Source organism: Nicotiana attenuata, unplaced genomic scaffold (assembly GCF_001879085.1).
Source record: "Nicotiana attenuata strain UT unplaced genomic scaffold, NIATTr2, whole genome shotgun sequence".
Lineage (NCBI taxonomy): Eukaryota > Viridiplantae > Streptophyta > Magnoliopsida > Solanales > Solanaceae > Nicotiana > Nicotiana attenuata.
The window spans coordinates 77,556-91,634 of NW_017671999.1; the positions used below are offsets into that span (position 1 = coordinate 77,556).

The 14,079-nt window shown below is 35.4% G+C and overlaps 3 protein-coding genes across 3 annotated transcripts; 2 read left to right on the top strand and 1 right to left on the bottom strand.

Moving 5' to 3' along the window:
* Positions 1 to 1,141: 1,141 nt before the first annotated feature.
* Positions 1,142 to 8,028, top strand: LOC109211256 (AUGMIN subunit 7). Its single transcript, XM_019374771.1, has 9 exons — positions 1,142 to 1,275; positions 1,366 to 1,454; positions 2,177 to 2,238; positions 4,798 to 4,889; positions 5,023 to 5,148; positions 6,568 to 6,658; positions 6,784 to 6,891; positions 7,096 to 7,194; positions 7,547 to 8,028. Exons 1-9 carry the CDS (start codon positions 1,142 to 1,144, stop codon positions 7,742 to 7,744), a joined length of 999 nt encoding a protein of 332 aa, XP_019230316.1. The 3' UTR covers positions 7,745 to 8,028.
* Positions 8,029 to 8,837: 809 nt separating this feature from the next.
* LOC109211251 (aspartic proteinase CDR1-like) lies at positions 8,838 to 10,133 on the top strand. The gene has a single exon (XM_019374765.1). The coding sequence runs from the start codon at positions 8,838 to 8,840 to the stop codon at positions 10,131 to 10,133; it is 1,296 nt and encodes a 431-aa protein (XP_019230310.1).
* Positions 10,134 to 11,577: 1,444 nt separating this feature from the next.
* Positions 11,578 to 12,609, bottom strand: LOC109211252. The gene is made up of 2 exons (XM_019374766.1): positions 12,551 to 12,609; positions 11,578 to 12,328 (listed from the first exon to the last, which is right to left on the bottom strand). The coding sequence occupies exons 1-2, from the start codon at positions 12,568 to 12,570 to the stop codon at positions 12,028 to 12,030; spliced, it is 321 nt and encodes a 106-aa protein (XP_019230311.1). The 5' UTR covers positions 12,571 to 12,609; the 3' UTR covers positions 11,578 to 12,027.
* Positions 12,610 to 14,079: the final 1,470 nt, after the last annotated feature.

Below are 14,079 nucleotides of genomic sequence, written 5' to 3' on the forward strand. Positions count from 1 at the left end.
TCATAAATCAGATGTTGTCACATTCACAACATGAATGGACCATAATCATCTATATGTGCTTTATAAAATCTCATGTCAATCGATGACAAATATTACTTTCAGATAGTGAAGGATTATTTTGAGAATCCTAATTATTCTCATTATCACAATGATGACGATTATAATTTCGTCTATTGCCACGTCCACATCCATCGATACATTCACGGTAATAATTTTGTCTTCTTTCAGACTTATCACATATTGCTATCACATTCTCTTAAAGGAATGAGAATGGAGCAAATTCAATGGGACGAGTTTTCAACTCTTTGCCCACAATCTGAATTTGATCATGGCAAGACATAGAAATTTTACCACTTTGGGTGGTTATAATTTCTTACAAACTCCACTAGAGTTGTAATCAAAATTTATTGTCTTTGCTTGTATTTAAAATTAAATTACAGAATAAAAGAGAAAAATACGGTAATATACATACCTTAAATCCATAATTTAATCATGAAGGAAATTCATAGAACAACTGACAATCATTATGATCAATCCCAAAGCTTCTACTCAATTGGTTAGAGTCTCGTGCTGATAACGTGTTATGAAACAATAAAGAATAAGAATAGTACAGAGAAAAGTAGAGAGATAATTCTTATTGATATGGGATGAATTACAATAGAAGAGAACCCTCTATTGGGAGAGGGTGACTTAGACACCTAGCAATGAACCCTAAAATCTCTCTAAATATAGACATTCACCATAAATACAATTCTATTTATAACAACATTTATAAAGTCATGGAAGTAATTACACAATGCACATCAGATAAATATTAACTCAACAAATACCATTTCTCTTTTATTGTATTACAAAATAAAAAAATGTCTTAAAATATCATTATCCACTCTATAATCTCTATGTGTATCTCATAATTTACCCTATTTTTAAAAGTCTAAATTCTCAAGTAAAATTATTAACTTTCGCCCTCCTATAACTGTTCGATTTTTCAATTTTAACTTGAGATGCTTCTTTTTTGACTTACGAAGTTCATATCTTCTTCAAACCACAGTAAAACTTCACCAAATTCAAACGCTCTCACGTCTTTCAGCTTCGCCAGTAAATCCCAAAGCCCAATTGTGAAGAACAATCGAAATTGACAATGGCAGCGAAGCAAATGGAAGAAATACAGAAGAAATTGGGAACATTGAATTATCCAAGAGCCAATGCCCCTTCTCAGTCCCTTCTCTTTGCCGGCATGGAACGATACGCACTTCTCGAATGGCTTTTCTTCAAGTACACCCTCTTTTAATCCTTTTTCCTCTGTTAAATACAAGTATTATCTATAAATGCACGATCTTTATTTTCCTTAATCTTCATTTACAGGTTATTAGGGGACAAGTCACCATTTTCTCAACAAAATCTACAAGGGGATAATGCCGTGGATCGTGATGAGGAGACTTCTCGCATTCAGTGTATTGAACTTTTTTCTAATACCCTTGCTAAACCCTTTTTGTTTGATTTTGGAAATTACTGTTCATGGATCCATTTGAGAAAAACGAAGCTTATAGCATCTGGAGTTCTATTTGTTTTCTAATTGGATCATACAGGGCCTTAAGTAGAAAGGCTAAGACTAGAATTCCAGTTTTGGTGCATTTATTTGGCAACGCAGTGTATCTTGCTTGATTGTTCTTATTGAAGTTTTGATCTTAGTATGGCCATATCTGTTCGTCAGCATCTAATGAGTTTAGATTTTTAATATCAGTAAATAGCTTTCTTTTTAGAATTTCTGGGGATCCATGCAGACCTAGGAAAAGATACAGCACAATGGAAGAAAAGATCTATACCAGCGACACATTTTAGTTGAGAATATGTTTTAAATGTTAGCACTTTTATTGTAGGTCCTAAAATATACACAAAGTATATAATATCGGCATGAGATGAGTTTAAATGGAGTTACGACTTACGCGGTAGTGAGGATTCATATAGCCGACCCAACTTGTTTGGGCTTGAGGTGGTGTTGTTGTAGTAAAGAGCTTTCTTTTTGCTCCCCTACGAAAGTCCTACTTGAATATTTCAATTGGAATAATCAAAAAGTCCTTGAAAATGTTTATTTTAGGGTAGGTCCTGAGTAATTGGAGGAAAACATTGCTTCTTATGTTTCCTTTGATCGGGTACATTTTTGTCTTTTTGGCAGATTTAGCAGAGATTGCAAAGTTTCTAGGCATTACTACTACTGTTGATCCAGAAGCCATCCAAGTGCGTCCCTCTTTCTTTTTCTTCCTTTTAGATGGATAGTATACTTCATTGTATGTAATGTGCCGTTGGTTGATGTATTTGGATTCTCGGCATCTTGTAATAGTTTGCAACTGATCCCTACTGATCATAGGCCTATACTAGGATGTTGGAAGAATTTGCAATCTGAATCTTTTAGGCTTGTGGACTGTGAAGTAGTGACATGAAATTTCACATAATTTATGATTAAAGGCTAAGCTAATTGAATCGACTCAAACAAAGAGATAAAATATGACATTGAAAGTGTTTTACTTTATTTACTTGCTTAAGGCTAAGTGCTGCCCCTTTGACTCTTCATCTCAATTTTCGCTGTTGACTTTTAGGGTTGTAAAAGGACTTTATAATTTTTTATGGAGAAAGGAATATTCAACAAAATTAATGGTAAAATTTGTGAAAGAAACTTGCAGTTTTCTAATTAGACGTAGGAGACAACTTCTGATGGCAATATCCTTCGGATTGCTTATCATGTCTGGTTAGAATGTTTCTGATTCCTAGAATCCCCTTTTGGCTGGGCCAATGATTCTCATTTAACAAACTATACATGGACGAAGGCAACTAAAACTTAAAATTTAGTTGGATCATCCTTATAAAATGAAAATTTGGACCTTTTCCCATCTAGCTAAGTTTTGGTAGACGGAGTTACTTGGCACTCAGATTGGTGGAGGTAGCAGGTACTCATGGAATAGCTAAGGCCATGCAAGCCGTCCTGGGTACCATCAGTACCAAAAAAAAAAAAAATTTGAATTTCTCAATTATGATAGCACATTATTATCTAGTAGTGTAGGAATCAACCTTTCTTTATGTTGATGATGACTTTAATTTGGGTGGTAAAGTCTGTGATCTCAGGTCAATATTTAGATATGGCACTTTATATGGTCTCAAAGGTTCAAAGCTAGGGTTCGTCTGTCCTTAATAAGCTCATGGAGAATTGATAGAAGTAGAACTACTATTAATTCTGAATCACTTTAAGGTATAGTTCGTGGCTATCTCAGGAAGTGCAGGGGTTATTGTATTTCCTTTGGCTCTTGTGACACCCACACTTATAAGCTTTTGTCCTTTTTAATGTCATGATAGAGCCTTTAGATGGCATGAAATAGATGTTATCTGTAATTGTTATGTGTCATATATCTTTCAGCGTATGAGAGAGATAAAAAAAGTGCAAAACTTATGAATTTCTTGGTGACACTTAGACTTGTGTCAATGTTTGAACTATTAATATACTGATCCTCCCACAATTATAAGGTTGGTGTACTTGTCTCAGCGGTGTTAAGTTTGTGTTATGTTACAATGTGTGTTTGTTAAATTGAATTAGAGAGGTTGAAGACTAGGTGGGCACCAAAAAGTTTATCTTAATTGACTCAAACCTGCAGAAAAGGACAATCTCTTAGTCGATATGATAAAATAACAAATGTCCTTAACAATGCAAAGTCGACTAGTTTCCTGAAAATGAAAAAAAAAAAGATCTTGTTGTTTGCCCTTGTTATTGCTGGCTCCTTCAGCAAGTTGTGCTTATACTTCGTTAAACTTCCTATTCTTATTAAAGTTTAGTGGTGTTCCTTTTTAGCCATTTGTCATCAGGATATATGATAAAGGAAAATACAGCTAAGAAAGGGGCCTCTACATTGTGTTTCAGTAAACTATCAATCTCATTTTTGTCGACATAGCGTATTGGTGATTTTTTAGAAGATTAGTGTTTTCTGTGGGAATAGTTGGGTTTCCCTGGGTTGAGTAATGAGCAACACCTCACCCTCAAGTGAACTGAAAGCTTCTCCGATGGTGTATACCTACAGGTCAGATGGCGACCTTGGAGCTTAAAAGGCTTCTTTCTTTTCTCACTATTGGTTTTGGCACATAAAACTTTTTCTCCCTTTGAGCTTCAACATATGCAAACTTGGAGCCAGTTGAAGAAATATCCACTTGATGAAAGCTACAGAATACTTTTCACACAAAGATCCATGATACATGCCTCTAACGTAGGTAGCAATATTAATAACAGGAATGGAAATAAATATGCCGATCCGGATTCATGCTTGAAAAATATAAATATTCTTCTATATGAAGCATGATGGAAGAACTTGTCATGCTAGCTATCATTTAAAATTCCCTTTTAGGTCTTACATTGTAGTCTTGCTTTTTAACTTTGCTTCAGTTAGTTCGTTTGTGAGGGAATTGGAATCTTTATAGTATCACCAATTGCTGGTAGGCCACCCCAAGTGAAGAGGATATGAACATTATTTGCTCCAGGAAAAGCATGTACTTCTTGATGTTATCTATTCAGTATAAAGGACATGCATTGGGAGGTGGAAAGTCAACTTTGCAAGTGGGATTGTAGGTTTTTGTGGAGTTTGGTTGACGGGATATTCCGATGTTTAAAACATAAGGATTACTTCTTTTGATGATCCAGAAAATAATTATATTCTGTAGCATCTTTGTCGTTAGGCTTGGAATGTTCTATTGCTTCCAATAGTTTTGAGGTTTTTGATTATTTCTAAGACAAAAATTGTTATGCTGAATCTGTTGCAGGGACGGGGTAGTTATGAAGATCGTATGGAAATGCTACGCCTTATTGTGGATCTTGTGGAGGCAAGCATTTATGCTGATAACCCTGAATGGAGGTTAATTGTTTGACTGAACCTTAATGATTGTGGAGATTTTTTTCTGAACATACTTTGAAATTCACATTTCATCTCAAGTTTTGGTTTTCAATTTATATATGAAACACTTTTATTGTTTTTTTTCTCCTCATAGTGTTGATGAGCAGGTAGCAAAGGATATTCAATTGATCGATGCCATAGCTGAAAAGCAGGGTCAAATTTTCTCAGAAGAATGCAAACTGTTTCCTGCCGATGTTCAGATCCAGTCTATCTATCCTTTGTAAGGAAGATTTCTTTTTCTCCTTCAAATTGCACGATGAATTTGTTTACTTATTGAATATGTTATGTTCTTCCAAAGGGAACTGATAAAGTCATATTGGGCTTCGGAAAAGGGGAAAAAGACCCATATGAAAATTTGTATTCAACTGAAGAACCTAAAGTGAGAACTATTTGAATCACTGCTGCTTCTGCACCTGCAATTTAGTCGACGCGTACTTGAGGTCTTGGCTTCAAGTTCCATGACCCACTGTCCCTGAAAGTTCAAAAAGGTCTTGACCGACAAAAGATTCCTCAAGTGCACACGATAGTGTAAGCCAAGTGAAAGAGTAATTTGGCCGTTGCTTGGTTTCTAAGGTTTCTAGTGCTTTCTTTTTCTTCCAATTTTGGAAAGTTTTACCAGCTAATTGGAAACAAAAGTAAACTATGGCCTCTGGTGTAGATGCAATCCATTTTTTTTCCTTATAAAAAATTCCATCTCTGTATCTATGGTAGGATATGGTATAATTGCAAAATAGAATTGGAACTTGGAAAAAGGTTTTGTAAAAGCCTTCAGAATTTACTCAAGGGCACGAGTTTTGAGTTGTTGTCCGGCTGCTGAGTGCTGATTAGCTGGTGAAAGTTATCATTCCAGCCCTCATTTGTATTTGGATCCTTCAGGAAGACTTAGTATAACTTGCATTCCCGTGTGGAACAACACTTCAATCTAATTTCCTTCTATCGCAAAACTATCCTAGCCAAAAGTAGAAGTGCAATATTGATTCAGAGGTCGATATGGATGAAGTCCAAACCACCCTAGCCAAAACTAGTTGTTTGATATCAATTCCAAGGTCCATATGGACTTCTGTCTCTTACTGCAGGCTCTTCTGTTCCTACATTGCATCTTGGTTATCCCTGGAGCTTTGTAGAGGCTAGACGTGAAGACTAGAGGCAATCTGAAAAAGCTGAAGAAAAAAAAAGGAGGTTGTGGGGGTGGGATGTTGAATTGGCGGGGTAGATTGCTTCAGTTGTTTGCTGCTCTTGGCTGATTAAGGTGCTATTTATGGATCTATATAATGAATTCTTGGGTGGAGCAAATGGTCAGTTGGTAAAAGGAAGAACGACTGCAAAGTATTAAAGAACTCGAAAGGAAAAGAATAAAGAACAGAAAGACTACTGAAAACAATGATTAATTTGTAATCTTTGCTTTTCTTTGAAACTGCTTATGTTTATATAAATATTTTTCTGGGTTGTATTCTTCAATATTAACTGTAATGGTCTTGTTCCACTTCTGACTTGTTAGCCGGCAGTTATTTGGTGAGATATCATCCTTTTTGAAAACAAAGCTACATATGCCTGCTTGCTTGAAGAAACATAGTATACCATTTGCTATATTTCCTATATATGGTAACTTTCTACTGATTTAATCGAAGTTCACTTGCAGGCCAGACATATCTGATTTGGAGAAGCAACTTTCAGATCAATCAAATAGGCTTCTGAGTCTTCAGGAAATGGTTGATGATTTAGCATCAAAGGTTTATCCTCTCAGCACTCACTGCTTTCTTTTCCTTGTATTTAGTTTCAGCTACTATGTATATTAGCTTCAAATTGGTTATATTTTGTGTTCAACTGGAAGTCATGGTTAATTCTTCTCTTATAGCATCCATACAACCCAGATGAGGAATATGTAGATGTTGAAGCGAAACTACGGGGACATTTGGAATCTTTTTTAGACACCGCAAGAACCTTCAACACAATCTACACAAAGGTTATATTTTCTCCATATTCATCTATTATGTCTCCTGTGGTTATCTTCATTAATTGCATTCTATTGAGAGGCTGGTATTTTGTGATGGAACCCCAAACCAAATCCCCCTTCCCTACCCTTTGGCTCACTGTCTTTATATGTCCCTTCTAACATTTTGTGTTTGTATATTCTCTTCATGACATATTGGAGATGTTATAACTGTAGGAAATTCGTCCGTGGACGCACATGATGGAAGTACCACAACTGCATGGTTTTGGGCCAGCTGCCAATAGACTATTGGAAGCATATAAGATGCTCTGGAAGGTACTTCATATGAAATATATGTTTGTTCAGGATATGGATTTATTAGTGTTTTATGGACAAAAAGCCTGTATAATTAAATTTTGAAAGGTTTGAGTCAGTTCTAAGGTGACAAAAGAGGTTCTACCAATGTTGCACGCTTTGCTGATAACACCTCGAATGCAGATAGGAGCATAGATGACAATGGTTCTCTTCTCGTTGTCCATCCCTTCTATTAGGAAGAGTTGTTTTAGCTTTCTTTGGCATTATTTAGTCTGGTGGTTGCTTCAGTCTTGTTTATTTCCTTCTGATTTGCTAATGCCATTTTCAAGAGTATATACATTGAGTCACTGCTTTGTCTTGACATCTCTGACAGTTCCTGGGGAACTTGAAGAATCTTCGGGATTCACATGCAGCTGTAGCTCTTGGTTCATCTGAAACAGTGGCTGGCGAGCCATCTTCCGTGACTAGAATAATCTCCGAATGTGAAACTGCTCTTACACTCTTGAATCGCGATCTTGCAATTCTTTCAGCTTCTATTGCACGTGAGCGAGGTGAGGATACATCTTTATAATTTGTCATTTGACCTAGAGTTGGAGCAAAAGTGAGAATACACTATTTTGTTGTTCTTGTAAAATAACACCACATTGGTTTTTAGATCATTTGCGTTAAACAGGAGTTTTCAATTAGATTGTGCCAAGTACCAAAGGTCTATGATTTTTGTACCTAAACTGATCAAGGAGTTTTCAATTAGATTGTGCATAAGTACCAAAGGTCTATGATTTCTGTATCTAAACTGCTCAATTAGCAACGGAACTGTAATTTGTTTTTGTATCCTCTCTTGCACCCAAAGCAAAATAGTAAGAAAAAATCACATTGCTTTGGCTTTTAGAATACTGATATATTGCCTCTTTTCGTCTTCTGAGCCGAGGGTCTATCGGAAACACCCTCTCTACTCCCTCGGGGTAGGGGTAAGGTTTGCGTACACACTATCCTCCCCAGACCCTACTAGTGGGTTTTCACTGGGTCGTTGTTGTTGTCTTTGGCTTTTAGAATACAACCAAAAATAAGAAGAAAGGAAAGATCAGAAACCTGGCATTTTATCTAGACTTGGAAGGGGTTAGTATATTCAGTATGGAGATATAGATAGATGAGATGACTCTTTTCTTGGTGATATCCAGTTCTCTTGATTTAGACGGATAATTTAAGTTTTTTTTGGTGTTCTGCTAAATTTGTTATTATTCTATATTCTTTTTTTTATTTAATTTAAAGTACAGTACCAAAAGTTAACTATACCAAACTGACATTGAAGTCAAATTAAAAATAACTGGACAGTTCCAATAAAGTTTAATTTTTGTTATATACAATAGATTAGTTAGAAATTAGTATGCTATAAGATTGAAAAATAGCTGATTCTACTCAGGCATTGACATCATCAGACGTCAAACAAAGCTTGGCATATCAGACAATAAAATTATTAAATAGTAGTAATTGAAATAGAATTACAGATTACATCATTATATTTCCGGATTAATGTAACCTCCTTAACTCCTTAATCTAATTAAAGAAAAACTTTAATCTCCTCATTTTGAATAGATGTCCTGCCAATATAAATCACATCACACAGTCAATTGCTAACAAAGCAAATGCCTGAAATGACTAAAACCATGGCAAATACTGTAACACATTATTCATTTTTCATCATCTCTGCTATTCTAGCTTCAATATTTGCCTTCACCAAAGCCACGAACAATGGTTTTAGCCTTGATCTCGTTCATAGAGATTCACCAAATTCCCCCTTTTATGATCCTTCCTTAAGTTACACAAAGCGAATGAGCAATTCATTTCATCGCTCTTTCAATCGTTCTAAAGATTTTGGTTCAAGATCCTCGATCATTGTTGCTTCTAACAATGGAGAGTATCTAATGAAATTCTCCTTAGGTACACCCCCTGTACATACCTTAGGAGTTGCTGATACTGGTAGTGATCTTACTTGGACACAGTGTTTGCCTTGTAAAAATTGTTTCAAGCAACAACCTCGTCTCTTCAACCCGAAAAAATCCTCTACGTACAAATCCTTACCTTGTAATTCTAAAAAGTGTCATGCCCCATTTTCAACTTCTTGCAACAGAACAAAAAGGACTTGTGAATATCAAGTCATGTATGGAGATCAATCATACAGTGTTGGTGATTTAGCGACAGAGACGATACGATTTGGTTCGTCGAAAAATACACAAGTCTCCTTAAAAAACACCATTATTGGGTGTGGACACAATAATGCAGGTACATTCAGTGGTGACAAAGAGTCAGGCATTGTAGGATTAGGAGGTGGAAAATTTTCACTAATTTCCCAAATGGGATCCTCTGGATGTAAATTCTCTTATTGTTTAGCTCCGTTATCTCAACACAATCATGTTCACAAAAGCAAAATACATTTTGGTACTAATGCTATTGTTTTGGGTAATAAAGTTGTGACAACACCTTTAGCTAAAAAATCTCCAGCAACCTTTTATTTTCTCACACTAAAAGGTGTAAGTGTGGGTAAAAAAAGATTGGATTTTCGAAAGGTATCTTTTTCTTTCGGAGAGGGAAATATTGTTTTGGACTCAGGGACTGTGTTAACGCTGTTTTCGCCCGAAATATACGTTAAATTAGAAGCAATGGTGAAGGAGGAAATTAAATTACCAACAGTAACAGATCCAACAGGTGCACTGAGTTTGTGCTATAAATCTTTGTCAATTGAGGAAATTCCAATCATAACTATGCATTTTAAAGGTGCAGATTTGAAGTTGGGTCCATTAAATACATTTATTGAGACAAGTGAAAGCTCCATGTGTTTTGCTTTTGCTGCATCATATGGTGTTTCAATTTATGGGAATATTGCACAGATGAATTTCTTGGTTGGTTATGACTTAAAGAGGAGAAGTATATCTTTCAAAGCTGCTGATTGCTCTAAACAGTAGCATAGTTGAGAGTTTATAGAAAGCAATTGATGCAAAATTTATGGTTTTTTTATTTGCTGATTATCTTTATGAATATTGAAAGTGCAAACAATTAAACTTCAATAGTAGACAAATGTTTTGGTCCCAACATGCTAGATTATGATTATTGACATACACAAGCTGTTGGATTTCTTTTTTGTTTCCTTGGATTGGTTTCTTTTCCTTTTTTTTTTTTGGCATAAATTTAGTAGCTCAATGATTTTTAAAGTAAAAAAGCGCAAAAAAGCAGCTATATTCACGGCTTGAACCAAAAAGCAAGCAATGAAGCGCATTATTCTGTGAAGCAAAGCTTTATACGACTTTAAAAGTACCATATGACGGAATAGATGTATTTTTCCCGGGTATAAGGACTCATCATTCAGTATTCTGCAGTCAAAAATATTAAATTTAGTAAATTTATTCATAGATTTATGTAATTTGCATCTGCTGCTTTTTCAATATGAACTAATCCATGCAATAAATGAAACACAAAGGAGTCAACTTGAAATCCAAGATATTAGTGTTGGCTTCTCTAGACAATGAAAGAAAACTTTATCGATGCTGGACTCAACCACAAATAGCACGGTATAACCAGTTTTTGGACTGGTCATTCAAAAATAGCCAGCGTTTACGAATTCAATGAAAAGTAGCCACTATTTTGCTACAACAGAGACCGGTCCAGCATAATATACTGGAGTTCCGTGCACCTGTGTATGAACTCCAGCATATTATGCTGGACCGGTATACTTTGCTGACTCCAGTATAATATACTAGAGACTGGAGCACCGATGCTCCAAACTCCAGTATATTATATTGTACAATTATACTTGCTGGAACTCCGGTACATTATGCTGGTGTTCTAGTGTACTTATGCTGGAACTCCATCATATTATGCTGGAGTTCCAGCATACTTATCCTGGAACTCCAGTATAATATACTGGCGTATTTTCCGGGTTTTGAACAGTGTTTTCGCTCAAATTTATCTTTACATAAAAAGTGGCTAAATTTCGATTACTTTTGAAACTGGGCTATTTTTGAACGACAATCTGACTATTTTTAAATTTCTCCCATCAATAACTCATAAACATTGTATATACGTCTTTCTTCGTAAAATAAATTATACCAGTTAAAATTCAGAAATACATATTTTACATTTAAATTTTACGGGCTAATAAAAAGAGTTTTAAGTATCTTTGTTTATGGATTCGCTTGATCAGTTACAAAAATCAAACTCCGATTGATCAATTACCGTAACAAAATTAAAGCCATCTGAATTCAATTGATCAGTTTCAGGAATCAACTCTATCTGGATTTGATTGATCAGTTACCTGATCAAAATTAAAGCCATTTGAATCCGATTGATCAGTAACAGGAATCAAATTAACGCTTTGGCCACCATTTACTATCGGCTCAAAGACATCTGAATTCGATTGATAAGTTAACGGAACAAAATTAAAACCATCTAAAATCGATTGATCAGTGGTAGGAAACAACTTAATGCCTTGGCCACTGTTTAACAACTCCTATGTCTCAAAGCCGTATGGATTCAGTTGGTCAGTTATGGAACCAAAATTAAAGCCATCTGAATTCGATTGATCAGTAGTAGCAGGAACCAAATTAACGCCTTGACCACTGTTTAACAGCCCCAGTGGCTCAAAGCCATATGGATTCGATTGGTCAATTACTGGAATAAAATTAGACCCATCTGAATTCGATTGATCAGTCGCAGGGAGCAAATTAACGTCTTGGCCATCGTTTAACAACCCAAGTGGTTCAAAGCCATGTGGATTCAATTGATCAGCTACTGGAATAAAATTAAAGCTATATGAATTCGATTTATCAATGGCAGGATCCAAATTAACATCTTGGCCACCGTTTAACAACCAAAGTGATTCAATCCCGATTGATCAATTACCGGAACAAAATTAAAGCCATTTGAATTCGATTGATCAATAGCAGAAACCAAATTAACGTCTTGGCCATCGTTTAACAGCTCTAGTGGGTTATCCATGCATCCATCAGCATCTGTTGTAGGAATTTGAGTGGAATATGTGTTATCATCAGGGAACACTAAGCCACCTTCGAACAGTTTCCTACTATAACTCCTATCGCCATTGATTCCGCAAGCGAGAGCACCGATAAGAGCAACCATAATTAATCTCGAACTCATATTTTCACTGAAAATGTTTCAAAAAGGAAAAAAAGAATAAGTTATAATATACTATGAATTAAATAAGAAGTACATTGAAAAAGGCAAAATTTGAGAATTGCAATTACTAAACGTGCATATATGTTAGTTTATATTCATCTATTCAAGCCAAGAAATTTGTGACGCAATGCAATACAAGGTGAAACAAATTATTTCCAGAATATAGAATCAATAATGAATTTTTTTTTACCTATTCTCGTTAACTCTCATAGAAGAAGAGGAGGTTAAGAAATTACATACGTTACTAGCTTGTCGAGCAGTACTGGACCAAGCTTAGTGTTTATATGAGGGCTTTAAATAAATTATGTAAAGAAGGGAAGCAAGTTTTAATTACATTGACATTTAAGAGTATCAACTAAATTAGCATTTAATTGTTAAATTCAAAACAAAAAAACTGATGTGAGGACATGGAAGTCCATATTTTAGACATGAAACGTAATACTCCTGTTGCATTTAGTTGTCATGAAAAGTTTTTACACGTCATCTAAGAAAATGTTAATCAGAAGAGTAATTTTATTAATTTATCCTTATTAATTCTTTAATCTTTGACCACATTAAATCTATTTTTCAAAAAATATGTTAACTGTATTCATGTGTCTCTAAATTTAGAACAACTAATGCTAATTTCAAATTAATATGAAATAATTAACTTTTTTGATTGTCTAAAATGACAAGTATATTTACTATTTAGGAGTAACTGCAACAGACGAAGTATATTGGGTTAACATAATCTGGACCTTGCAATTTAAAGCTGATAGGTTACAAGTACTTTGGGCATAAGTACTTTACTTTATGTTTTGATTATCTAACAAATTTACCATTCAGAACCAGATAAGGAACGTGTTACACATTTACAAGACCTTAAGATCACAAAGTTCCAGGTTGGGATCCAGCGTGGGATATAACTCAACTCTTCAGAGTGGAAGGAACAGCTGAGGGACCAAGTCCCTACCAGTTCCCGGGGAGACTGTATGAAGCCAACTCTCCTGCTGGAAAGCTGCTGCCTGCAGACGCTACTGCACAGGAACAGTGCAACAGTCAACTTTCTGTGGAAGGTTTTTTGCCTACCTTGGTTACATCATTGTAAGTGATGTCACACATGTATAAATACAATCAAGGAAGGTAAAACAACTTACTTCATGAGAGAACAAGATAAGGAATCTGATACAATTAAGTTCCCTTGCATTCAGAATAACTAGTTAGATGTCTGGTTCAATTCTCAATGAAATCAGATAAGGAAACAACAGAGGGACCAGATAGGGATCAGTTCCCCTCGTCGTTATACAGTCAACTATACAGCTGTAAAAGCTGTTGCATTGTACCGTCTAGCAGGCTACTGCACTATACCGTCTGGCAGCAGTCTAGTAGCATAGCTGTAGCTTGCTAAGGCCAAACTAAAGGGCACTTTATTGCATCATCCTTGATGACATCACACACACATATTATCAACATGAGGCAACGGATTTCATTTCTCTAACACTTGCAAAATCAAAAGAAAATATTCTCTCAAGTGCTAGACACAACCTCTCTCAAGAACAAAGCTGCTGCAACCTCAAGGACCAGATCCAAAGATTGAAGATATCTTAAGTCCTTAGGTTTGTTGAGTCTTTGTTATTTGTTCTTCATTTGTAACTCCTACTTAGCTTAGTTAGAAGCATTGTGTAGGAAACCCTTTGTAAATCATAAACCCTTGTGTTTGTGTCTTGGCTAGATTTAGTC

Coding starts and splice junctions, on each gene's coding strand:
- LOC109211256 (XM_019374771.1), top strand. CDS start 1,142: ATGGCAGCGAAGCAAATGGAAGAAATACAGAAGAAATTGGGAACATTG. Junction 6,659..6,783: donor TTGATGATTTAGCATCAAAG/GTTTATCCTCTC, acceptor CTTCTCTTATAG/CATCCATACAACCCAGATGA. Junction 7,195..7,546: donor CATATAAGATGCTCTGGAAG/GTACTTCATATG, acceptor CATCTCTGACAG/TTCCTGGGGAACTTGAAGAA.
- LOC109211252 (XM_019374766.1), bottom strand. CDS start 12,570: ATGAGAGTTAACGAGAATAG. Junction 12,329..12,550: donor ATGAGAGTTAACGAGAATAG/GTAAAAAAAAAT, acceptor AAACATTTTCAG/TGAAAATATGAGTTCGAGAT.
- LOC109211251 (XM_019374765.1), top strand. CDS start 8,838: ATGGCAAATACTGTAACACATTATTCATTTTTCATCATCTCTGCTATT.